This window comes from Sebastes fasciatus, chromosome 17, assembly GCF_043250625.1.
Source record: "Sebastes fasciatus isolate fSebFas1 chromosome 17, fSebFas1.pri, whole genome shotgun sequence".
NCBI classification, from domain to species: Eukaryota; Metazoa; Chordata; class Actinopteri; order Perciformes; family Sebastidae; genus Sebastes; species Sebastes fasciatus.
Genome location: NC_133811.1, coordinates 28,659,236 through 28,683,920, shown reverse-complemented (window position 1 = coordinate 28,683,920; position 24,685 = coordinate 28,659,236). Strand labels below are relative to the sequence as shown.

The 24,685-nt window shown below is 37.7% G+C and overlaps 2 protein-coding genes across 3 annotated transcripts in view; one reads left to right on the top strand and one right to left on the bottom strand.

The window, feature by feature from the left end:
* Positions 1–3,163: 3,163 nt before the first annotated feature.
* Positions 3,164–14,447, top strand: LOC141754927 (H-2 class I histocompatibility antigen, Q10 alpha chain-like). Its single transcript, XM_074614357.1, has 11 exons — positions 3,164–3,353; positions 5,444–5,719; positions 6,338–6,628; positions 7,442–7,726; positions 8,528–8,665; positions 8,990–9,013; positions 10,178–10,219; positions 10,399–10,431; positions 10,846–10,902; positions 12,081–12,113; positions 12,206–14,447. Exons 1-11 carry the CDS (start codon positions 3,299–3,301, stop codon positions 12,271–12,273), a joined length of 1,302 nt encoding a protein of 433 aa, XP_074470458.1. The 5' UTR covers positions 3,164–3,298; the 3' UTR covers positions 12,274–14,447.
* A 2,356-nt stretch (positions 14,448–16,803) lies between these two features.
* tnxbb (tenascin XBb) overlaps positions 16,804–24,685 on the bottom strand; it is a 48,019-nt gene continuing 40,137 nt past the window's right edge. The window contains exons 10-20 of one of the 2 annotated variants that reach the window (XM_074612437.1): positions 23,201–23,323; positions 22,055–22,198; positions 21,743–21,862; positions 21,481–21,630; positions 21,022–21,164; positions 20,273–20,405; positions 20,018–20,169; positions 19,242–19,338; positions 18,998–19,153; positions 18,691–18,854; positions 16,804–17,553 (exon numbers count right to left, since the gene is read on the bottom strand). In XM_074612437.1, coding sequence (XP_074468538.1) covers positions 17,455–17,553; positions 18,691–18,854; positions 18,998–19,153; positions 19,242–19,338; positions 20,018–20,169; positions 20,273–20,405; positions 21,022–21,164; positions 21,481–21,630; positions 21,743–21,862; positions 22,055–22,198; positions 23,201–23,323 — 1,481 coding nt within the window. In that variant the 3' untranslated portion in view covers positions 16,804–17,454. The remainder of the gene's footprint in view (positions 17,554–18,690; positions 18,855–18,997; positions 19,154–19,241; positions 19,339–20,017; positions 20,170–20,272; positions 20,406–21,021; positions 21,165–21,480; positions 21,631–21,742; positions 21,863–22,054; positions 22,199–23,200; positions 23,324–24,685) is intronic. The other variant, XM_074612438.1, reaches the window with a different exon arrangement.

The window sequence follows — 24,685 nt, the reverse complement described above, 5'->3', positions numbered from 1 at the left end:
AGAAAATACATTTGTTGTTTTGGGATGAAGTCAAACAAACATCAAGCTCAAAACAATTATTTATTTCCTGAATAGTAAACAAGTTTTTTTTTTGCTCGACCAGCAACAACAATGATTTAATAATGATTCTGCATGTATATCTCTTTGGCAACTGGCTGATATTTATTTACATCAAAAACAATGAGAAGTTGCAGTTTTGGTCCGTCAAACCTGGAAACAAAGAAAAGATTAAAGTGCTGCAAACATGGGCTACATTTACACCTGTAGAGGTGATCCTGCGTTACATGTCGACGTGGTGGCAGAAGACTCAGATTCATCTTCTTTCCTTCAATAATTGGCGAACACCGCCTCGTCTTTGTCTCGCAGGTCGACGCGTAGAGTCATCTTGGTCATCGCTGTCAGGTTGTAGAGGCTCTCGAGGCCTGAAGCAGCGTGACATGAATCAGTTCAGTCTCAGATAAACATCACTTCCTGTTTGGATTCATGATTATATGATCAATATTCTTTATCACTGATTAACATGTTTAACTATATTTCTGAGAATTTTACTTCCACAACGCGTTTGTCTTTTAACAGATTTGTCAAGTATTTAATACTCTAATCAACATGGGAGTGGACAAATATGCTGCTTTATGCAAATGTATGTTTATATTTATTATTGGAAATCAATTAACAACACAAAACAATGACACATATTGTCCAGAAACCCTCACAGGTACTACATTTAGCATAAAACAATATGGTCATAACATGGCAAACTGCAGCCCAACAGGCAACAACAGCTGTCAGTGTGTCAGTGTGCTGACTTGACTATGACTTGCCCCAAACTGCATGTGATTATCATAAAGTGGGCATGTCTGTAAAGGGGAGACTCGTGGGTACCCATAGAACCCATTTTCATTCACATATCTGGAGGTCAGAGGTCAACGGACCCATTGAAAATGGCCATGACAGTTTTTCCTCCAGGGGTCACGCTCTAGAGAGCAGGAACTATCAGGATGGAGGAGAAGGCGAGGACGGGGGAAAGAGGAACGAAGCTCTGAAATCCATCGCCGGAGGCCTCCAAGCCGTCAGCCGGGAGAAAGGAGGCTTCGGTTTCCGCTTTGGGAGGAAAAGATGGACTGAGAGGGGATGGTTGGATTAAGGGGTGGGGGGGCACAGAGGAGAACTGATGAGGGTTTTTAATGGGAAGGAAAGACGAGATGATTCAGGCTTCTTTCCATATGAGGTGGTGATACACTCAGCAAGTTTCTAGGCAACGGAGACGGCCTCCAGCAGAGTCAAAAAATGTAAAAGTATTTCTGTCAAATCCAAAGTCTAATAGTGTAATAATAATAATATATGTACATAGATATAGATATATACATAGATAGATAGGCTATGATGGAAGTATGAGTTGTGTGTTAATTTGTTGCCAATGAATAAAGAGTTGTTCATTCACTGTTCAGTGTCATCAGACTAAGATAAGATATTCCTTTATTAGTCCCGCAGTGGGGGAATTTGCAGTGTACAGCAGCAAAGGGGATAGTGCAAAAAAACAAGATGCATCAGCTAACACAGTAAAAAACAGAGCTAAACAAAGTGTAACAAAATATGAACCATTTAAATAGAAGTATAAAAATAGGAGCAGTATATACAGTATTGACAATAAACAGACTATTAACAATGGTGCAATTTAAATAAATACATTTACTTAAGTATTATTAGTACTTTTACACTCTGAAGAAATAAATAAATAAATCTGATCTGAGATCTGCAAAAACTTGCCAACACTCTCGCGAGACTTGCTGCCCGACTACCTGTATCCTAATCGAGATCAACGCCCAACTTTCATCATCTTGTGAGAGTAGCAGCCCAATTTGCGGTTCCCTTCTTAACATGACACTGAGCTGTCTGACAACCTCCTGTGATGTAGTCTGCCCAGTAACAAATGAGTCAACCCGTTCAGAATTATCTGATTGGATGATTCTCGCAGAGCAGCAGTGCTAGTTACTTCATGTCTCTAGCTTCATGTTGTTTCTTAATGATCAGTTGTGGAAGAAGAAATCAAATAATTTACTCAAGTTAAAGTAGCAACAGTATGAAAATACTTCACGTGCAAACTTTTGGTAGTTTAATCTGTAACAATGGATCCTAATTTATCAATCATACTGGTTATAACAGTATATTATCATATTATTATATTACATATGTAATCTTAATCCATACATATAACAGATTAGGCCAATATTAAAACGATATCATGGTTGGTAATATGTGTTATATGTGCTTTTTTCAGACACCTTTCCATTGCACTGAAAATGTATGAAAAAAATATAAGGCTATATATTATATAACATTAATTTTCTTATTTTATTTACAATACAATAAAAAATACGAAAAGAATGAAAAAGCTGATTTAAAAAAAAGAAAAGAAATATAAAGCATAGAGCTCAAATGATTAGTTGATTAATTGTTTAGTCAACTGTTGTGTAATCACATATTTTCTGTAATACAGAAAATTAATTTATTTTGTATAAATTTTGTATTTATATATTTTATGTCAACTTTTTAAATGTACTCCCTTTGCTTTGTTTGAGATAAATAGATAGATAGATAAATATATAGATAGATGTACTTTATTGATACCAAATTGGTAAATTATTGTGTTACTGCAGCAGGTTATCCAGTCAATGCACAGGAACAGTAAATAAAATGTACATACCAACACTATATATATATATATATATATATATATATATATATATATATATATGTAGAATACACAATATAATTAATATAAATACAGTACTAAGAGTTTGACAAAAATGCTTAGTTACACTTAATATCTGTTAGTTCAAGTCCATCCAAAATGAGTAAAGGTTGTGTTATGTTATTGTCACCATAACTTAAATAGTTTTTCATAAATGTACTCCATTTGCTTTGTTTGAGATAAATAGATAGATGGATAAATAAATAGATAGATGTACTTTATTGATTGGGTTATCCAGTCAATGCATATATATGGTTAATATAAATACAGTACTAAAAGTTTGACAAAAATGCTTATTGTTACACTTAAATTAATCCATTTGGAATAGCAGCACGAGTTGAAGTCGTTAAAAGTGTTGAGAAAGTTGGATGTAACTGGATTGCGACACGCATCTCTAATTTACGAGCCTCCCTTGAACGCACCGTGTAGAGCAGATACACGGACGGACGCGCTGAACACGGAGACAAAACCCGGAGACAAAACCCGGTCCAACTGTCCGATAAAAGTCGACTTTTATCGATGAGACATGACTGGTTTGAGGTGTAGATGATTTTGATCGCAGTCTTTGTCCTTTTGGGGACAGGACTGACGGTGAACGGGGGTAAGTTGAGACTTTTCTGACTTCATGTTGAAAACGAAAGTAAAAAAACACGATGTTGTGACTTCTTTGAAATTCGTCGTTTCTGGCTGTTGTTTTAGCTGAATGTGTTAAAATGGACGGTGGTTGTTTATATATTTGTAATGTACATTTATTCCACAGGTCCAGTACGTCGAAACAAACCATTATAAATGTGGATTTAATACTTTAATAGTAAAGTTAGTAGTGTCCAACATGGCGTCAGTATGAAGCAAGTTCTTTTTTTTATTATTATAAAATGACAGTATCCATAGTAACAGCAGAAAACATTAACAACATTTACATACAAAAGAAGCATAGTGAAAACATAAACAAAGAAGGAAAACAGAAATGAAACAAAACCAACATAAAATAAAAATAAATAATAAAAAAAACAATAAAAATAAATAAATAGATAATAATAAAAAAGGTATGAAGCAAGTTAGTTCTGCTTTACCTCTTTGTGTTTCAAATAACGTCACTTTAAAGCAAAAACAATAATATGTTAGAACTGAAAGTTACAATTATTTTCACTATTAAACTGGTGAAAAATATCTTTACTTCCTAAAGCCCAAGAAAACGTCTAAAAATGTTTAAATTGTTTTGTCAAACTAGCTAAAACATATTTAATTTATTTACCATAAGACAAAGAAAAGCAAAAGAACACCACAATGAGTGTTTGATATTTGTGCTATTGACTGTCAGAATAGTTGATAATTAATCATTTCAGCTGTAAACAACATCAATATACAAATAAAGTGGAGAAAATTCAGGAGAGTTGACAGATCTGTTTTACAGAACTGCTCTTCATGACCTGCTTTTACTTCACAAGCATACTTTGTGATGTGCTATTGTGTGTAGCTGTGTATTGTGCGTTTTGTATTTTGTTTCTTGTATGACTGTAGTATGTTTCTTTGTTTTGACCTGCCAAGGGACTTCAGATGTGAATTATCTTAAAGCTATAATCTGGTATACGGTGCATCAAATGGTGACATTTATGTTTTAAACTGTACATGGTCCCTTTTAAATAAAATAATAAATAAATAAAGATAAGGTAAAACAAAACAGTTAGCTGGTGTTATCGCAGGTCTATGATTGTTATCAGAAAGATAAGAAACATTATTTTTCTCTGTTTATTCTCTTTTCTTATTTTAAATCTGCTTTATGATGAGTGGATCAAAATTAAAATTATTGCTGCTTAGGGTATCAGATTGATCCACTAATGACCGGTGGACGTTATAGTCATATTCTGAGACTAAGATATACTTGATATTGGCAGACACGTTTGAGTGTTTATTACCCTTCAAAACTTTGACTCGATCCATAAACGCCACCCTTTGACTGACGTCACTGAGGTGAACAGAGGACATTGTTGAGATATCTCTGACATGATGAATTGGCTCATAAACAAAGCAGGACTGTAAACGTTAGATTTATTTCTTGAGTTTGACTTCCTCATTCTTAATGCCAGTTAAGATATATAAATAAGGAAGCGTTACAGGAAGTCACACAGGAAAAGACATGGCTGCCTGTCTAAACATAACGCATCAAACGAGAAGAAGACTGACTTAAGACAGACAGCTTGGACTGAGTTTTATGATCACCTTACACTAAATGATCAAAATCACGGGAGCGCGCCACAACTCTATCAAAACTCATGATTTTATTCATTGGAAATATGTCTGCTACAGTGAAATAAACAAAATGTAATAAATAATTCCTGACAATGACTGATATATTTGACTTCAGGACAGCTCTGACTACATACATGCTGAAAATCAAAAATGTTTACTGTATTAATTCCCTTTATTAAGTCTCTAGAAGTGTATAATTCAACTTTTTCCCATGGTCTAGTGTTAAAAAAGTTAACAAAAATCACAATGAATTGTAATATCGAATCGTAATACTTAAAAATAGCAATACGTATGGAATCAGCATCCAAGTATTGTGATGGTATCGAATCAGGAGATAGGTGAATCGTCCCAGCCCCCAATATTAGGATCATTAAAAACATAAGAGTCAAATCTACTGCCTTGTCTAATAAATATGTCTCTTTCTATTTGTCTGACTCTCAGAGATACATTCCCTCATTTACATCTACACGGCCCTCTCCAAAGAGCCTGTTGGACTCCCGGGCATCCATGAGTTCACAGCCATGGGTCAGCTGGACAGCAGGATCATCGACTACTTTGACAGCGATCACCAGAAGAAAGTTCCCAAACAGGACTGGATGAAAGACCGACTGCCTGAAGATTACTGGGAAAAAGGCACACAGTCCCGCCAGAGCAAGCAGCAGTGGTTCAAAGTCAACATCGACATCCTGAAGAAACGCATGAGACAGAACGACTCCGGTAAGATCACTTTTTAATGACCATAAAATCTATAATAACTCTCCATGAGATAAATGTTATTGAGGCAGGTATTATTGCTAGTCTGCGTGAATAAAACTGTTTTAATTGTATTTTTTGATGCACTTAAAGGAACAGTGTGTAACAATTAGGAGGCTCTATTGGCAGAAAGTGAATATAATATTAAGTATGTTTTCTTTAGTGTATAATCAATCTGATAATAAGAATTGTTGTGTTTTTGTTAGCTTAGAATGAGCCGTTTATATCTACTGTTCATGGAGTCCGCCATGTTGCACCGCCATGTTTCTGCAGTAGCCCATAGCTCACCTTGCTGCAGTGATGTCCAGGTGTACTCCAGGACCCTGTGACATCACTGCTGGATGTGGTTCCAGGTTAAACAGAGCTCATTTCTAACCACACACATATCAGTGATGCTGGGTGGGGTCAGAAGGGAAACAGTCTGAAACTTTTAACCACAGAGGGCAGTTAAAGAGATTTTCAGTCACAGTTACTCTTAAATGTTAAACCAGAAAGCCACAAATATCAAAATGTGACCCACCTCTTCATCGTGTCTGCGTGTTGTTGTTGACGTCAACGTCCTGCTCCTCTCTCCGGTTTCAGACGTCCATGTTCTCCAGCGGATGCACGGCTGTGAGGGCGACACGCAGTCCGACGGCACGATGAAGTTCCACCGCGGCATTGACAGGTACGGCTACGACGGAAACGACTTCCTGTCCTTCGACCACGCCAACTCGGTCTGGAACGCCTCGATTGACGCGGCACTCCAGACCAAGAGGGAGTGGGATGATGACAAGAGGCTAAAAGAATACACCAAAGGCTACCTGGAGAACGAGTGCATAGATTGGTTGGACAAGTTCATGACATATGAGAAGCAGCAAGCAGAAAGTGCCTGTAAGTATGACTGAAAATCATTTCTTTATTTTTATTGTCATTATTAGAGATAATAGAAGTAGCTTTGGTGATGGAAGGACTATTATGCAGGTTGTTGAAATATAGAACTAAATGGTCTTGAAACATTTGGGATTCACACAAAATCTAAAAATGGTGGTGTTCAGACGACTGACAAAATGAATTACTTGCATATTCTAAAAGGGGGTGTCAGCATGTGACCATTTCTTTATTTTTTAGCTCCAGATGTGGCAACATTTCCATCATCATTTTATATAGAAAAACATAAAAAACTATGATTCATGGTTCAATAGTATTTTATTAAATTTAAATTCTCTAGATTTCCTTATCAAATGCACTCAGGTTCAACTCTCAGCATTTCTAAGTAAAGTTAAAAATAACATCACTAAAACTCAAAGATTAATTTGAGATCTGAAATCCCCTTTTGTTTTGGCTGTGAAGGCAGAAACACCACAGTTTTAATGGCAGCCTAATTAATGTAATTTGCCAACCTACTAATAAAACGGGATATCGTACCGTTTGTAAAGGCAGGGTGTCGTGATACCTTTCTAGTATCGGTATACCGGGCAACAACACCAGCTATCGGATCCCAACCCTCGCAAACGCCACATTCAGTAACGAGCATGATCTAGAAAAGAAAGACCTGAAATTATAAAATGAAGGATGAGTCTCAGCAGTGGTGTTTGATGTTGCTAGTTTTAGAATCACTAGTATGTGTTTTTGTATCATACTGGTGTTATTATTAAACATTAAAAACTTACAAATATGATCTTACTTTACGGTTTCTCCTCCCAGCTCCCCCAAAGGTGTTCGTGTATACAAAGAAAGCCAAAGTCGAGAAAAACGTCATTTTGATGTGCCTGGCTACCGGTTTCTACCCAAAAGACATCATCCTGCAGATCAAAAGGGACGACCGTAATTTAACTCGAGAGGACGGCGTGGTTACATCGGGTACTCGACCAAACGGCGACGACACCTTCCAGAGAAGAGACCACCTGGAGATTTTAAAGTCTGACGTGTCCAATTACACCTGTGAAGTGATACATGCTGCAACCGGGGTACATGTTGAGAAGGTTTGGGGTAAGAAACGCTTTCTTACTGATTTTAATAAATTGCATTCATATTTCGGCAAATTCTGCGTTTTACAGCTGATTACATTTTTATCATCAGATTCCGTCTGTGTTTTCCGCATCGCGGGAAATCAAAGGGCCCTACTAATGAAACACACTGTTAACCTCGATTAAAATTACAGATTTCTCTGTGTTTGAAAATTGTTGGAAACATTTGGGATGATGTAAGAACTACGGCTGTCAAAGTTAACGGGATAATACCCAACCATGTCATACTAGCTTGTCATGAAGGAAGTTAGAAAACACTCAAAACTAAATTTTGGCGAGGAAAAAATGTTATGGCCATTTTCAAAGAGGTCCCTTGACCTCTGACCTCCAGATGTGTGAATGAAAATGTTATGACTTGAGCATATTGTTTTATGCTAAATGCAGTACCTGTGAGGGTTTCTTGACAGTATCTGTCATTGTTTTGTGTTGTTAATTGATTTCTAATAATAAATATATACATACATTTTGCATAAAGCAGCATATTTGTCCACTCCCATGTTGATAAGAGGATTAAATACTTGACAAATCTCCCTTTAAGGTACATTTTGAACAGATGAAAAATGATTGATTGACAGCCTTAGTAAGAACACAACTCAACAACATACACAACATAGGTCTCGTTGTTTTTAAACATTTCAATGTGTAAAGTTACATCTTGTACCTTTAAGCCACAAGAACGATTATTAAATTGAACCTAACAAATAGAAATTATGTTGAAGGTGAACTGAATAAATGACTAGTGTGAATGTTTTCTGTGTTTTAGATCATTCACTTCCTGACGACTCTAACGTAGGTATCATCGGCGGCGTGGTTGGGGGCGTGGTTGGGGGCGTGGTTGGGGGCCTGGTCGTGGCCGTGATCGGTATCGGTGTGGTGCTGGTCGTCTTGTGGAAAAAATTTGGTAGGTGCAATATTTAACTATTATATATATTATATATACAGTATATATATATAATATATATATATCTGTTGTCCTCTTTCAACAGCAAGATACCATAAACAATATTCATTTCAACAATATAGATTTCATAAACAATTTAAGTCATATTGCTCAAACACAAAGATATTAAATTGTCCTCAAATTTAATCAGTATTCGAGTGACTGAATTTTACCACTGTGTATTTAAAGGTCAGCAGGCTCAGCCAATGGAAAGACTATGCAGGTTTAAACCATATCATCCATGATCAGTTACACAGTTTGTGTTAATATTGTCTTTATTTACAGGAAATCCATGCCAAAACGACAAAGGTAACTATTTTATTTCACATTAAAGGGATAGTTTGGGGGTTTTGAAGTGGGGTTGTCTGAGGTACTTATCCATAGTCGGTGTATTACCTACAGTAGATGGAGTTTACCAGCCCAGGAGCAAAGCAACAGCAGCAAAATGTATTGCAGACACCTAAAATATCGATATGTATTGAGATTTTGAAGTATTGCGATTCGATATAACGAATTTTTGTGATATTTGTTAACTTTTTTAACACTAGACCATGGGGGAAAGTTGAATCATACACTTCTAGGGACTTTTACTTTGAAAAATATCTAAATTAATCCAGTAAAAATGTTTGATTTTCAGCATGTATGTAGTCAGAGATGTCCTGAAGTCAAATATATCAGTCATTGTCAGGAATTATTTATTCCATTTTTTTATTTCACTGTAGCAGACATATTTCCAATGAATAAAATCATGAGTTTTGCTAGAGTTGTGGCGCGCTCCTGTGATTTTGATCATTTAGTGTAAGGTGGTCATAAAACTCAGTCCACGCTGTCTTAAGTCAGTCTTTTTTGCAGCAACCCAAAAGTCAAAGAATAAAGACATTTCCCTCACAGATTAGTGGTATTTTCTTTTTAATTTATAAGGGACATGTAATGTTTTATACTTCTGGTGAATATAATCCAATAAATTTTATTTACATAGATGTATTTTGTATATACAGTTCCCTTTGTTAACGGACGTAAACCGGACGTAGTCACACGTGTCTACTTCCTCTAACTTCTCCAAGTCTGTCTCTAGCTCTCCCGTTAGCTCCAATCTCTTTATCCATCCATGGTCAGCTCCATCGGGGCCGTTTCAATGCATCTAACATAAATGTCAGTATATGGGTGCTGTATCGCGTTACCGCGATACGATAACGTTTCCTGTCCGTGACAGAGTTAGCATGCAGCTTCAGGTTGACGGATACGGAACGGCGCGCAAAAAGTTTGCTTCACGCTTGGCGTGAAGTCCGCATTAGACATCCAACAGAACAAGTAGAACAATTACAGTGTTAATCTTAATGTGCTGTATGTTTATGTTAGTGCTTTGTGAGATCTAATTTAAGTTATATAAGTTGTCTTTTATCATTTTGGTAAAATAAAATAAGTGATGCTGCATTTTGTAAATGACCTAAATTGATTTTCTTTCCTTCGCAGGGTCAAGTCCGTCTCTCGACAGCGATCGCACTGGTTACGGTGGTAAGTATCTTTGTCCACAGTTTGGGACGTCATGTGCTGTAACCATTTTTACAAAGGTGGTTAACAAAAACACTGAATAATGCCAACCTACAGAGATTATCCCAAAAATATCAAAATGGATAAAAATAGTTTGTTGTGTATATGTGTGTGTTTTAACTTTTGTGTGTTTTTATTAACAGGTGTACCCCTTACTGGTGTAACGACTTCCCCAAGTAAGTGTTTTATTTCTCTGCTATAGATTCTATTAAAGCTTTATTTATAGTTATATAAACTTCATTCCTGAAGTTTTGAGTATTTTTGTGCTAATGACATTTATATTTTTACAACCTGAAGGAGGAAACCCAAAAGTCTGGTCAAACCAAATTTAAATTGATCAAATAAATTAGATTTTAAAAAAAGGGCAAACAAAGACTGGATGAAAAGAGTATGGCTTGATCACTTGGCAAACAAAGTGATTGGCTTCTGTTGGTAGTGGCTGTTTTTAAATGATCTCTCATGTGTGGGGTTGATAGGCCTGAAAACAATCATGTAATTATGTACAAAAAAAAACTATGTAAAAAATATATATGTATAAAAACAGGTTGTTGCAGATGGGCCTAATATATCCTGTGTTTGTGTTTGTGTAGACGTGAATGGTAACAACAGCAACGGCAACACTGACGAGGCGAACAAAGCTCTCACTGGTAAGTCTATTCTTCCGAAAATAATTTGCAAAGACGCAATTTTGCATTAATCTTCATTACATTAAAATACATGAATGAAATCATATAATCGTTGATCGTCTCCCCATATTATGAATATTAATGTGGTAGTTCATATACCGTATGTGTCAAATGGTAAAACATTTCTGAAAGCCTACACCACCCCTTTTATTTTATTTATATTTATATTTATTTATGTTAAAAACTAATATTGAGAAAACGGCCTTTAAAGATATGGATTGTTAAATTTCATACATTTTGAAGACACTACAGGTGAATAGGGTAAACATTTTAACTAATAGATATCACTATGAAACTTCCCCAGCTGATCACTGATATTTTTTGTATTACAAGTTTTCTGAAAATGTATGTTTAAATATGCAAAGATATCTCTTTTTGTCACTCCATAAAACATAATAAAAATCAATTTTCTCTGTTTTTAGTAATAAAATGTTGTATAAATCAGGCTATGAATGATATTGTCAATACTGTATATACTGCTCTTATTTTTATACTTCCATCTATTTTAATACTTCATATTTTGTTACACTTTGTTTAGCTCTTTTTTTACTGTGTTAGCTGATGCATCTTGTTTTTTGCAGTATATCCCCTTTGCTGCTGTACACTGCATATTTCCCCACTGCAGGACTTATAAAGGAATATCTTATCTTATCTTATCTTATATAGGAACAAACTCCTCTGTAAAAACCTTGAGAATATAGATAGGAATGAAACTGGGAAGTTTGGTGGATGTAAGTGCTACTAAAGTGGAGATTTCTGGCTCAAAGTCTGAAAAAAACGAATTTTTCGAAAACGGCCTTTAAATATGTGGATTGTTAAATTTCATACATTTTGAAGACGTTGTGAATATGGTTAAAAAAAAAAAGAAAGAAGAACTAATAGATATCACCATGAAACTTCCCCGGTTGATTACTTACATTAAGACAATTATTTTTTGTATTGCAAGTTTTTTGAAATTGTATTTTTAAATATGCAAATGAGGTATTATCTAACGCTAACTTTTGGTGAATTTAGTAGAAATCTACAGACGTAAACAGACAAAGTAGTAAAATAAACACCTAAATGTGTATTTTGGATGTTTTCTTTCCACTAGTCTAAAGAAAGACATGTTATGGAAAATAATGATCTTTTCTTCACAGGCTCAGGTTGGTCTCTCAACTCTGGCATCTCTGGTAAGTATCTTTGACTGAAAGCTGAATCGAGCGTCTATGTTTTTAGTGTCTTATTGTATATATAAAATATCACTTCTGTTCACTTTTTGCAGGCGATGGCAACAAAACCCCCACCCCTGAAGCCGCCAGCCTCCTGGAGGGGAATGCAGAGGAAGTCTGAGAATAACATCATTTCCATCAGAGTACATCAAGCCTCACTGTGCTCTCTGGATCCAAATTAACCAATAATACAACTAATAGTAGAATCTGATAGTAGAGTCTGGAAATCAACAAGAACAACAACAAAAAGTCTCTTAAATGGGTTTAGGGTAAATCTGTCGGGCAGTACAGGGACTGAGTTTGAACTTCAGTAAATATTCAAACAGCATCAACACGGTCTTGTGTTGTGGCACTTCTATGAAAACAGATTGATCAGGACTAAAGTAGAGTTCTATTGCTCGTCTGAAACGGGTTAAACTTAGGTTGGGCTTGTTTTGATCAGGAGGTTGTAGGTCAGGTGGAGATTCAGGAAAGTGATGAGAAAAGTTTGCTCTGGGTGGTGGACCCTACTTCTCACTTGATTTATTAGTTTAGTTTATGGTCTCAATCTCTAGTTTCAAGTCTTCTTCAATACAGCATGATGTTCATTTAGTAAATGATGGTCCCATTCAGAGACAGATAGACCATAAAGCAGGGGATGCTTTAGGGCGGGGCTACCTTGTGGTCGCTACCACGGCGTAAAGTTAATTAAACATTAATTATAACATTTTGGTCACCTTAAAATGATTTTTCAGTGTTCGGGTGTACTTCGCTCCACCCTCTCGAGTCACTTCTGGTTGCAAAAAACCAAGATGGCGACGGCCAAAATGCCGAACTCGAGGCTTCAAAACGGCAGTCCACAAACCAATGGGTGAGGTCACGCTGACTACGTCCACTTCTTATAGAGAGCTACAGGAATGAGTCCAAAAACCCAGAAATGAGATCGCATATTTATCATTTCTTGTTCCTTTGTCTGGAAGTCAGTGTTTTGTTTTAATGGATTTTTAGTTCGATGCCTGAAATAAGGTCTGTGATTAACACAAGCTGAAGAGATTTTGTTCTACGACATAAAACACGCGAGTAAATATCACACTCGGCAATTTTGAAGGATTTAAATGTCTTAAAACAGGCGTGGCTAAATGAGTTTACTAAACGTCATCACGCCGACTTGTCTGCCTTAACTATGGAGGACGTAACCTGCCAAAATCAAAAATAAATAAATAAATGACAGGATAAATATGTCATTAAATGTAGCAAAAATAATGAATACAAAATAAATACATAAATAAATAAAAGGGAAAATTAAACAGAGGAGTAAATAATAAGGGAATTAATACTTAGAGTAATACATAAATAAGCAAATTTAAACAGAAATATCAATTTATGTCACATTTATCAATTAATTAATGACTACATTTATTTTTAATATTTTTGCTACATATGACATTTATTTATTTATTCTTTTATTTTCATATCTACAGCCTCGTTGTGTATACTCGCCCTCATCCGACCGTGGTGTAGTTTGTTTATAACCTAACATTAACTTTTTGCTTCTGGCGATTGCATTTATGCTTAAAAAAATCATAAAGTGGTGTTCATTTGTTGTTTTGCTGAACAAAATGTGTAAGTATCATAAACGTTTGTTTGCCACAGAGTTTATTTTCTGCAATAATCCAAAACCCAGTGGAACAATCCCGTTGGCTTTTTGTCGAGGGAACCAAGGCGATGCTAACTTCCTGGTTGGCCTACAAAAATACATCATCCCTGCAGCACTCTACTGAGACGTGTTGTAATTTATATACACTGGTTTTATACTAGTAGGCTGAAATTTAGGTTTAAGCTTGGACTTAAAACAAAAACACCATGTGTTGTTGCTTTTAATCATTTATCGCGCGTGTAGAATGAGAATTTTAGAAGTTTTGAATGTGCAAAAATACGATAAAATCTGCTCCAGTCACTGAAATATATCTTGTTAGTGTGCTGGATTTATTGTGAGGAAATTAAACGTTTTTAAATGAGGGGTTTGATCACTTTTTATCCAAAATGAATACAGTCTGCAAAAGAAAGAAATTACATTTACAGATTATTTTGGTAATTTACTGTCTTTTATCTATGAATGATATTGTCAATACTGTATATACTGCTCTTATTTTTATACTTCCTTCTATTCAAATGGTTCATATTTTGTTACACTTTGTTTAGCTCTGTTTTACTGTTAGCTGGTGCATCTTGTTTTTGTTTCCCCTTTGCTGCTGTACACTGCACATTTCCCCACTGTGGGACTAATAAAGGAATATCTGATCTTATCTTATTATACAGCACTGTAAACTATATCTAATTTACCAGCTGCAATATTAAAGCAATGCTTCATACATTGCGTATTATAGACAAATAATATACTGTATTATACATTATTCTGAAATGGACCATTCTACATGAGTACTTTTTAATTTTGGCAACGTTAACGTTACTTTAAGTTCATATCATGATGCTAATGTTTGTGTACTTTTATTTTGTAACATTTTGAATGCTGTATTATTATTTTGGATACTTTATAATAATAATTATACATTTTATTTGGTGGCGCCTTTCTGGACACCTTACAAGAATGAATTAAAACATAGACAGATAAAACAATATAAAAACAACAGGACATGACAGAGACATATTTGTACAGACACATAGGATGGGTGATGATGAGTGCTAGAGAGAGTAGGCCAGTTTAAACAGGTGGGTTTTCAGGAGGGATTTGAATGATGTGATATTGTCAGACTGCCGGATGTGTGGGGGGAGTGAGTTCCATAACCTGGGAGCAGAGCAGCTGAATGCCCTGGCTCCCATGGTGCTGAGGCGTGAGGTGGGGGTAGTCAGAAGTCCGGCTGATGATGAGCGGAGGGAACGGGAGGGGGCGTACTCCTGAAGGAGGTCTGTGAGGTAGGTGGGGGCGAGGTTATGGAGAGCTTTGTAGGTGAGCAGGAGGTTTTTGTAGTCGATCCGGGATTTAACAGGGAGCCAGTGCAGCTGGATGAGGATGGGGGTGATGTGGTCGGAGGATTTGGTGCGGGTGATGATCCGGGCGGCAGAGTTCTGAATGATTTGGAGTCTGTTGAGTAGTTTGATGGGAATGCCAGAGAGGACTTTAAAGTACATTTTACTGATGCGTACGTTAGGATGGAAGTAGGATTTTGAATGCAGTACTTTTACTTGTAACACAGTATTTTTACACTGTGGTATTAAAAGAGTATCTTCCTACACTTCATCTAAATAACAGTAAAAGATAAAAACAGTGTAGCTGTATGCTGGTACCTTTAGTCCCCTAGCCCTAGCTAACTAGGTTTAACATTAGAATGACTTTTCATTAGGTTTTATTAAATAACACCAGAAACACAATATTTTACATCATATTAAATCACTCTTTTTAACTTTCCAAACACTATAAAGGGATTATAAACGTACCCGTGGAGTTGAACGACATCTACAACTAAATTTGATTGAGAATATATAAAACTAAGTAGGTGCTATATAAATAAAACTTTACTTACTCACTTTTAAATATATTTAAAAATATCTGATCTTTTACCATCGAGTTTAATTCATTTAATAACATCTAACACAACCTGAGTAAGTCACTTAATGGAAAGTTATGCTAATGCAGCTACTTTATCATGTTACAATAAATAACACCAGAAACATAATATTTTACGTTATATTAAATCACTCTTTTTAACTTCTTTTTAACTTCACAAACACAATAAAAGGATTATAAATGTGTCTGTGGAGTTGAACGTCTACAACTTAATTTTATAGAGAATATATAAAACTAGTTTAGCTAAAGCTACCAGACCAAATTATGTTTATAGATTAAACTACCCAGTAGACTATAAAGTAATTAAAATGAGCTCAACCTTTACCAGCTGCTACACATTAATGCATTCATAATTATAATCCAATAATATCATATATATTAATCTAAAATGGGCCATTCTGAACGATTACTTTTATTTTTGGTACTTTAAGTATTCTAATAATATTACGATAATAAAGTCCTAATTTAATAAAAATAAAGTCATATTTCAAGAAAAAAAGTCGTAATATTACGATAATAAATGCTTTTTAATGCTAATACTTTTGTACTTCTACTTCAAATTTTGAATGCAGTACTTTTACTTCTAACAGAGTATTTTTACACTGTGGTGCTTCTATTTTTACTTAAGATCTGAGTAGGCTTATTTCTTCCACCACTGCTGAAGTAACTGAATAAATGAATAAATAAATAAATAAATAAATGTCCTCAGTATTTCTTCCAAGCATGTACTGAGTATTTCGTCTGCTGATATCAACTAATGCAAAGATGCCTCTTTCAATTTCAATCATTTGATTATCTTATTCTCATAAAAAATGAAAATAAAACATGGAGATATTCACAGAATGACAAACCGAACTCTCCATCACTCACCTGCTGGTTTCCAATGTTGCACCCACAGACTGCAGACAGCAGCTGTATCTGAGATATCTGACAGCAGACAGCAGGTGACGCTGTGGAGCTTTGAAACAGGATTGAATCATGAAGAGCTTCTTCTTCTACAGGCTGCAAACCACAAACCACAATCCTCCCGTTTGGTTTCATTTCAGGTGATCAGAAATAGAAAATACATTTGTTGTTTTGGGATGAAGTCAAACAAACATCAAGCTCAAAACAATTATTTATTTCCTGAATAGTAAACAAGTTTTTTTTTGCTTGACCAGCAACAACAATGATTTAATAATGATTCTGCATGTATATCTCTTTGGCAACTGGCTGATATTTATTTACATCAAAAACAATGAAAAGTTGCAGTTTTGGTCCGTCAAACCTGGAGACAAAGAAAAGATTAAAGTGCTGCAAACATGGGCTACATTTACACCTGTAGAGGTGATCCTGCGTTACATGTCGACGTGGTGGCAGAAGACTCAGATTCATCTTCTTTCCTTCAATAATAACTATTCTAACAGAGATAAAAAACAGTATAATTCACCAAATGTATTATTTGCATTTACATTTAATACTATCTTTTGATCGGTGGTGTGTGTGTGTTTTTGTAATTTGGGTGAACTGACCCTTTAAATATAAAGAAAGTGGTGCTTTAAAAAGAAGAATAAAACTGTACAATCTACAGTAACATACTGATAACTGACCTCTATACAAATGAAAAAATACGTCTTCATCTCTCCTCTGTTGTGAGAGCGAGGCTCCCTGTTAAAATGAGAGTGTGTGTGTTCACACATGTATGTACACACTGCTGTACATCATGTGTTCATCAGTTCATCATCCTCGTCTTCGTCCTCATCCTGCGGTTGGAGGACTGAAGGCTGCTGGTCTCATCTTCATCTCAGTGAACGGGATGGAGAACTGTTTTCCTTTCCAGGCGGTCCAGATCACACCCTGACGAAACATCATTTATATTTATTAATTCAATAATTCTTCTTAACGGTGCGGTGTGTAGGATCTGGCGGTGTCTGGCGGTGAGGTGAGGAGATTGCAACCAGCTGAAGCCTCTCCCGTGTGCCAAGCGTGTTGGAGAGCTACGGAGTCCGACACGAAAACACGCTAGAGCGTAGAGTGTGTGTGTACGTGGAAAGTGAGTGGTGAAGCGAGAGAGACAGAGTGGCGGCGCAGCAGCGAGTAACGTTATCGACTCCGGCCCAAGCAGGAAAAGTTATCCGTTCTGGGCTTCTGTAGAAACATGTCGGTGCAACATGGCAGACTCCGTGAAGAGGACCCGCTCCCTATGTAGGTATAAACAGCTCATTCTAATTAACACCAAGCCGACGGTCGGCCGTCGGACAGTTTTAGGTCGTCTGTGAGCGTCTGTCGGTCTAGTCTTTGCGGTGTGTCCCGCACCGTCGGCTCTAGTCTGCCCGTGTTGGAGTTTTTTTGGCCGATTCAGCATTTTGAATCGGCGGCGGCGCTCGTTGGTGAGAGAAATCACTCTGATTGGTTGTTCAGCTTAAACTAATCAGTGCACGAGAAGAGATACGGAAGTGAGGAAAGCAAGACAACGAGTAAAGTCAAGACGACAAACACAGTTACCTTGATTAAGAAATTACAGATTTCTCTGGTTTGAAAATTGTGTGGGAATGATGTGAGTACACAACTCAACAACATATATAACGTAGGTCTAGTTGTTTTTAGACATTTTAATGTGGAAACGTTACACATTAAACCTTTAAAAGTTCACCATCTGCAGGTGGACGTATTTGCAGTTTAGCTTTTTAAATTCATGCTGAAATCACAAATCTACTTCTATCATAAACTCCTGCGGTCGGTCCGCTTTGCTTCAACGCCACCAAACAAATCGCACCAGAGTTCGACTGACAACATTCACACCAGATAAAACGAACCAAAGTAAACTGGCAAACACGCCAGAGTTTGATTTAACCGAACCAGAAAGGTGTGAAGAGACCGCGTCCACACTAACATAAATACAGTAAGAAGAATAATGTCCTGTCACGTCACCTGCAGTTCACCCGACTACGTCTGACCCAAACATCCCTGAACCGGTGTAAGTGACGAGGTTACCTGGTGGTTGACGTTGGTGCCGTAGAGGCCGTTGAGGTTCGCCTCGTGGCAGTTCTTGTACCACCAGCCTCCTCGGTACGACATGGCGCAGCGGGTGATGAAGGGCGACAGGTCGCGGTCTTTGGTGGAGAAGATCCGCTGGCTGTGGTAACTGAGAGAGTCGCCTGAGAGCGTGAACGGGAGAGGAGACACGAGGGACAAAAGAACAAAATGAAAGAAAAGTCTGGTTTCCTTCAGGAGATGTTACAGGAAAGACTTCAGCACATTTTAATAAAAACGCCAGTCGACCCCTCCGACCTCCTCTCACCTGCAGTGCCGCTGTATCCGCCCACATTCAGTTTGTAGTTTCTCTTCAGCAGCTCGAACGTTGAGTATTTGGCGTACACCGCCTCGTCTTTGTCTCGCAGGTCGACGCGTAGAGTCATCTTGGTCATCGCTGTCAGGTTGTAGAGGCTCTCGAGGCCTGAAGCAGCGTGACATAAATCAGTTCAGTCTCAGATAAACATCACTTCCTGTTTGGATTCATCTTTAAATAAAAAAACGAGTCTCACCGAGCCAAAACTCTCCACTCGGACTCCCGAATCCTTTAGTGTAGTCCTTCCAGCCTCTGAAGAAATTCACCGAGCCGTCCTTCCTCCTCTGGAAGACCTGCAGACAGGAAACACACAGACCAGGTTCCTCACAGGAAAACCTCAGTATAACCTGAGACTGAGACTACAGGCTGGACGAAGTATTCAATAATAATACCAAACTATAAAAATATACTCCGTTACTAGCAAACGTCTTTGAAAATCTTAAGACAGAAAAAGACTCCAGTTAAGTACAAACATTAAAAATAGAAAATTTCAAGAAAGAAAGTCGTAACATTTGGATAATAAAGTTGTAATTTAATGAAAATAAAGTCATAATATATCAATAAATAAATAAATAAATAAAATGATGATAATAAAGTCGTAATTTAATGAAAATAAGGTGAAAATATTTCAAGAAAGAAAGTCGTAATATTACAATAATAAAGTCATAATTTAATGAAAATAAAGTCATAATAGTTTCAAGAAAAAATTGTAATATCACAATAATAAAGTCGTAATTTAATAAAAGTAAAGTCATAATATATCAAGAAAGAAAGAAATAATATTATGATAATAAAGTCTTAATTGAATAAATAAAGTCATATTATATCACGAAAGAAAGAAATAATGTTATGATAAAGTCGTAATTTAATGAGAATAAAGTCATAATATTTCAAGAAATAAAGTCGTAATATTACGATAATAAAGTCGTAATGTAATTAAAGTAAAGTCATATAACAGTGATGTCAGCGTACCGTCCAGCCTCCGCCGTCTGTCTCCATGTCACAGGAAACCATTATCGGCGTCCCCAGTTTCCCCTGAGGGAAGATCTCCACCTCGCCGGACGTCCTGATGCCGTTCAGCAGCTCCTGAGAGCAGTCTGTGGGGAAGGGGAACCTCAGGGTGCCTGAGGAAGAGGAAGGAGGAGGAAGAGGAACACAGGAAGAGGGACTTTAGCTCTCCATCGGTTAATCACAGTGACAGTGATGTAAGACGGAGGAAGCTGTTACCGGTGGTGAAGTCAGTGGAGATGGCGTCAGTGTACCGGCCTCCTCCCTCCGCCTGCAGCTGCACCGTGTACTCTGATCCGGGGTGAAGTCTGGTCAGGTTGTACTCCGTCAACGAGGCGTCCACAATCACTTCCTGTGAAGAAGAAGAAGCACAAAGACAAGAGACGATGATGGATGTTTACTAAGTTAAACACATTTAAGACATATTTTAAAACTAGAATTACAGTTACACTCCTCCACCAACCAGTCAAGTTGCAGTATACTTTTAAAGATACTGATTTTAAAACATATTTGACTATTATTGAAAACTCAAAATTCTAAATTGGCAAAAAATATTAGATTGTTTAGACATTTCAAATTTATTCCAATTTTTAACCAGACCCTGACTGTTTTTTCTTTTATTTTGTTTTTATAAATATTTTCCTTTTCTTACATTTTATTTGTTGTATAATTTATATTATTTTGATATAATTTTATATTGTAAAATATATTTGCAGAATGTTTTTGTAATGAAAAATCTGAACATGTTTATATCGCTACCGTATTGATCTTTTGAAATAAAGTATGAAAAGGAAAAAACAAGACGGAGACGGCCGAAAACCAAGATGGTATATACAGTATATATATATATATATATACAATATGTACTTCTTATATAGCGTCTTTGACGGTAACCACAAGGATAACATCTGTGTTTTTAAAAACATCCTGAGTGACAAACTTCAAATAGAACAAATAAATCTTCTCACCTTCATTTCTTGACCTTCGGTCTGATAGGTCAGCCTGTAGCTGCTCGCGGGATTTGCGGGTGGTTTCCATGACAACAGGGCGGTGCGAGGGCTCACATTGTTGGCCTGGAGATCGCTTGGACCGTCGCCGCCGCTCCCAGAGCCTGGAGAGGAAGAGTAGAGTTATTTCAACTGCCTTGAGGCCTGTGTGTGTGTGTGTGTGTGTGTGTGTGTGTGTGTGTGTGTGTGTGTGTGTGTTAGTGTGTGTGTGTGTGTGTGTGTGTGTGTGTGTGTGTGTGAGTGTGTGAGTGTGTGAGTGTGTTAGTGTGTGTGTGTGTGTGTGTGTGTGTTTGTGTGTGTGTGTGGGTCGTGTGTGTGTGTGTGTGTGTGTGTGTGTTTGTGTGTGTGTGTGTGTGTGTGTGTTTGTGTGTTTGTGTGTGTGTGTGTGTGTTTGTGTGCGTGTGTGGGTCGTGTGCTGACCTCCGGCGGTGGTGAAGCTGGTGGACGCCGCTGAGCTCTCCACGCCGCCCAGCTGGCTGGTGATGGTGACGGTGTAGGTGGTGGATCCTTCCAGATCGCTCAGCTGCTGCTCTGCTGCGTTTCCAGACACCGTGACCCTCAACTCTGAATCTGAACACCCAGAAACCATCAATCCAATCTTTATTATCTAGTTTAACATCATATATTATTATTATTATTATGATGGAGCTGTGCTTTCTGAACATCAGCGAGAAGGACTCACCTGTCCCAGAGCCATAAACGATGGCGTATTTATCAACAGCGGCCAACGCTGGACGCCACAACAACAAAGCCTTGGTGTCGGTGACGTTTAAGGTCCGGAGGTGTGTCGGCGGGTCGGGGACTGAGAGAGACAGAAAGATATCATCATGTATATTTATTGTGTGGGTGACGTCATGTAATATTAGTAATAAGTGATATTTCACTTAAAAAACACAAGATACCTCATATTTGTACATTTATATCATATTCTCATTGGGGTCAACAACACCAGCTCAGCTCAGCTACGACACAATAAAACAAAAGGGAAACTTACGCGTCATGACAAAGTCTTTGATCGGATCGCTCTCGTCCAGCCCGAGGACGGAGAGGACGCTGACCTCGTAGGAAGAACCAGGCGAGAGCTGCGATAGGTCGACGGTGGAGTCGTCCGAGTCCACGGACACGGACACCGGCTCACCTGCAGAGACACAGAAAATATTAATGATGTGTTCACTTTACAAGCTGAAAAGCTGCAGGATATTCACAATAATCTGACTTCTGTCACTGATACTCATGAATTGTGGCTGAACGTCGATGCGCTCCACTGTGTTCTGATCCCAGAGGAACCAATGAGAGCTGCCTCTAGTCCGTATGAGGCTTCTCCAGTTAGCAGCAACTACGGGCCAGAAGTGGGCCGCTGTACTTGGAAAGGATCTTGTCAAGAGTCTGGCAACCAGTTGTAGTGTATTTAAGCCGTTGACATTTTGGCCTCCTATTAACCCTTTAATCCTCTGAGACCCGCAGACATCTTCAACACATTCTCACTCCCAACTCGTCAACTACCCCCGCTTGGTCTGTGCCCCTCGACATCGGACACCGACTCACAGGATACCCCTCTTGCGTTACTTTTGGACGGACCAGGGACAGCGCGTCAATATACGCTTGTTACATGCATAGTGTCCTTTCAAAATAAACTTTTGTTTTCACAGGAAGTTAGGTTTAGGCAACACAACCACTTAGTTAGGGTTAGGAATCGGTCGTGGTTGATGTTAACATCACTGACTAGTGACTCAGTCACGGGACTAAAGACCGGTCACCTCCCCTCCCTCCAACCCTGAACGGACTCTCAAGATATTAATACTACGTCACTGCTCCGACCATCGAATAACGCCGCGGGTGGGTTTACATTGGAGTTAGTTGAAAGCCCAGTTTGTCACATACTGTCGCTAAGGGCTGCCTCTGTGCATTGGTTTCCGATGCCGAAGGGCTCTGACCAAACGGCGGTATTTGACAAGTTGGGAGTGAGAACGGGTTGACATATTCAACGCTTTGGTGTGTAGCCAAAAAAGGTAAAGCTATAATAAACTCAGAGGCGTCCTGGTAAAGAAAATAAGAGACTCTGCAGAGGGAACAACATATCAAGACACTTCATGTTATTCACTTAAGTGCCCTTCAATAAAACAGTGATGTCAGCTCTCACCTTCCTCCGCGTGGGTGTAGGTGACCTTGAAACCACTGATTGAAGTCTTGGGTTTGGTCCATGACACCGTCAGAGAGTTTTCTGTCAATTCACTGAAGACGATGTCGGTCGGAGGCTCCGGGCCTGAACGGTATACGAAGAATACCATAAGAGAGGTGGATGAAAGCACGGGAAGGAAAGAAAGAAAAAACTGACGAAATAGGAATAAGAAACAGCAGGTGAAATAAAAGTTAAGAGAAGTATAGTAAAGAAGGTAAAAAGAATAATTTTGGACAGACAGTGTAGCAGGTTTCATTAAAAGTGGCCACTAAAAGAGTGAAAACATCGTGTACATTATTATTTATTCATCCACACATTTGCTATTAGTGCTCCGGTGAGTTTGTGTGTATATATGTACAGTGCAAACATATATACAGTATACAAATATATATACAGACATGATCATAACAATGAAATGCAGACGATGGATCCTGGACAGCAGCGAAGGAAAGAAGGATGATATTTAATAGCTGGTCGCTCAAACCTGAAAATAAAAGCGTGGCAGGAGTGAAGGAAGAAAAAGGTTTACAGGGTGAATGAAAACAAACACATTCAGATATTAATTCAACAGAAGATTTAAAGCGTTTTTGTAATTAATTTCACTATAGTGTGAATGATTTTCCAGGTAAAAACGATTTAATTAGTCTCTTAAAAAAATAGGACAAAACTGTAAGAAGGGCTGGGTATCACGTGTCCTGGAATGCATTTAATATCTTAATATATTGTGCAACATTTCAGCCGATTAGACTGTTATCACGTTATAAAATAGGCGTTATCAGCGGTTATCAGCCTCATAGACATGGGTAAGTAGGGGCCTGCTACACCCACTAGGAGGTTTTATCATCTATTCACATGGTTTATCCCTGAAGAAGGTATAAAAGAAGACGACAGCGACTGTAGTAATTGTGACAGGAGCAGAAGTGGAAGTCAGACGCTGTAGTCAAAGAACGTTTATTGGTAAAAAGTGAAAGTTGAGAGCGCACCTTTTGGTTGTTGACAATGTTCGCGTCATTGAACTTAACGATAATATTAAACTCTTATCGTAACGTCAAGACGAGAAAAAGACTGATTTAAGACAGCTTGGACTGAGTTTTATGAACATTACACTAAACAATCAAGATCACGGGAACGCGCTGCAACTCTAACAAAACTCTGATGATTTTATTCCGACATTGGAAATATGTCTGGGACAATGAAATCACTAGAAAAATGATTTGGTGTAAGGTCGGCGTAAACCTAAAGAAGCTGTTTTGTGTTCAAAACGTAACGTTTCATTTTAAGTTTCGCGTTCACTTTTACAACATAGTAGGCGCAGTAAGCCCCTACTGACTCACATCTATTGATGCTTATAGCGAGCGATAACGCCCATTTAATGGCCTGATAACGGTCGAATCTGGTGAACATTTACACATTTGTATTACAAAGAAGTACTAGACTCTTCTTCGT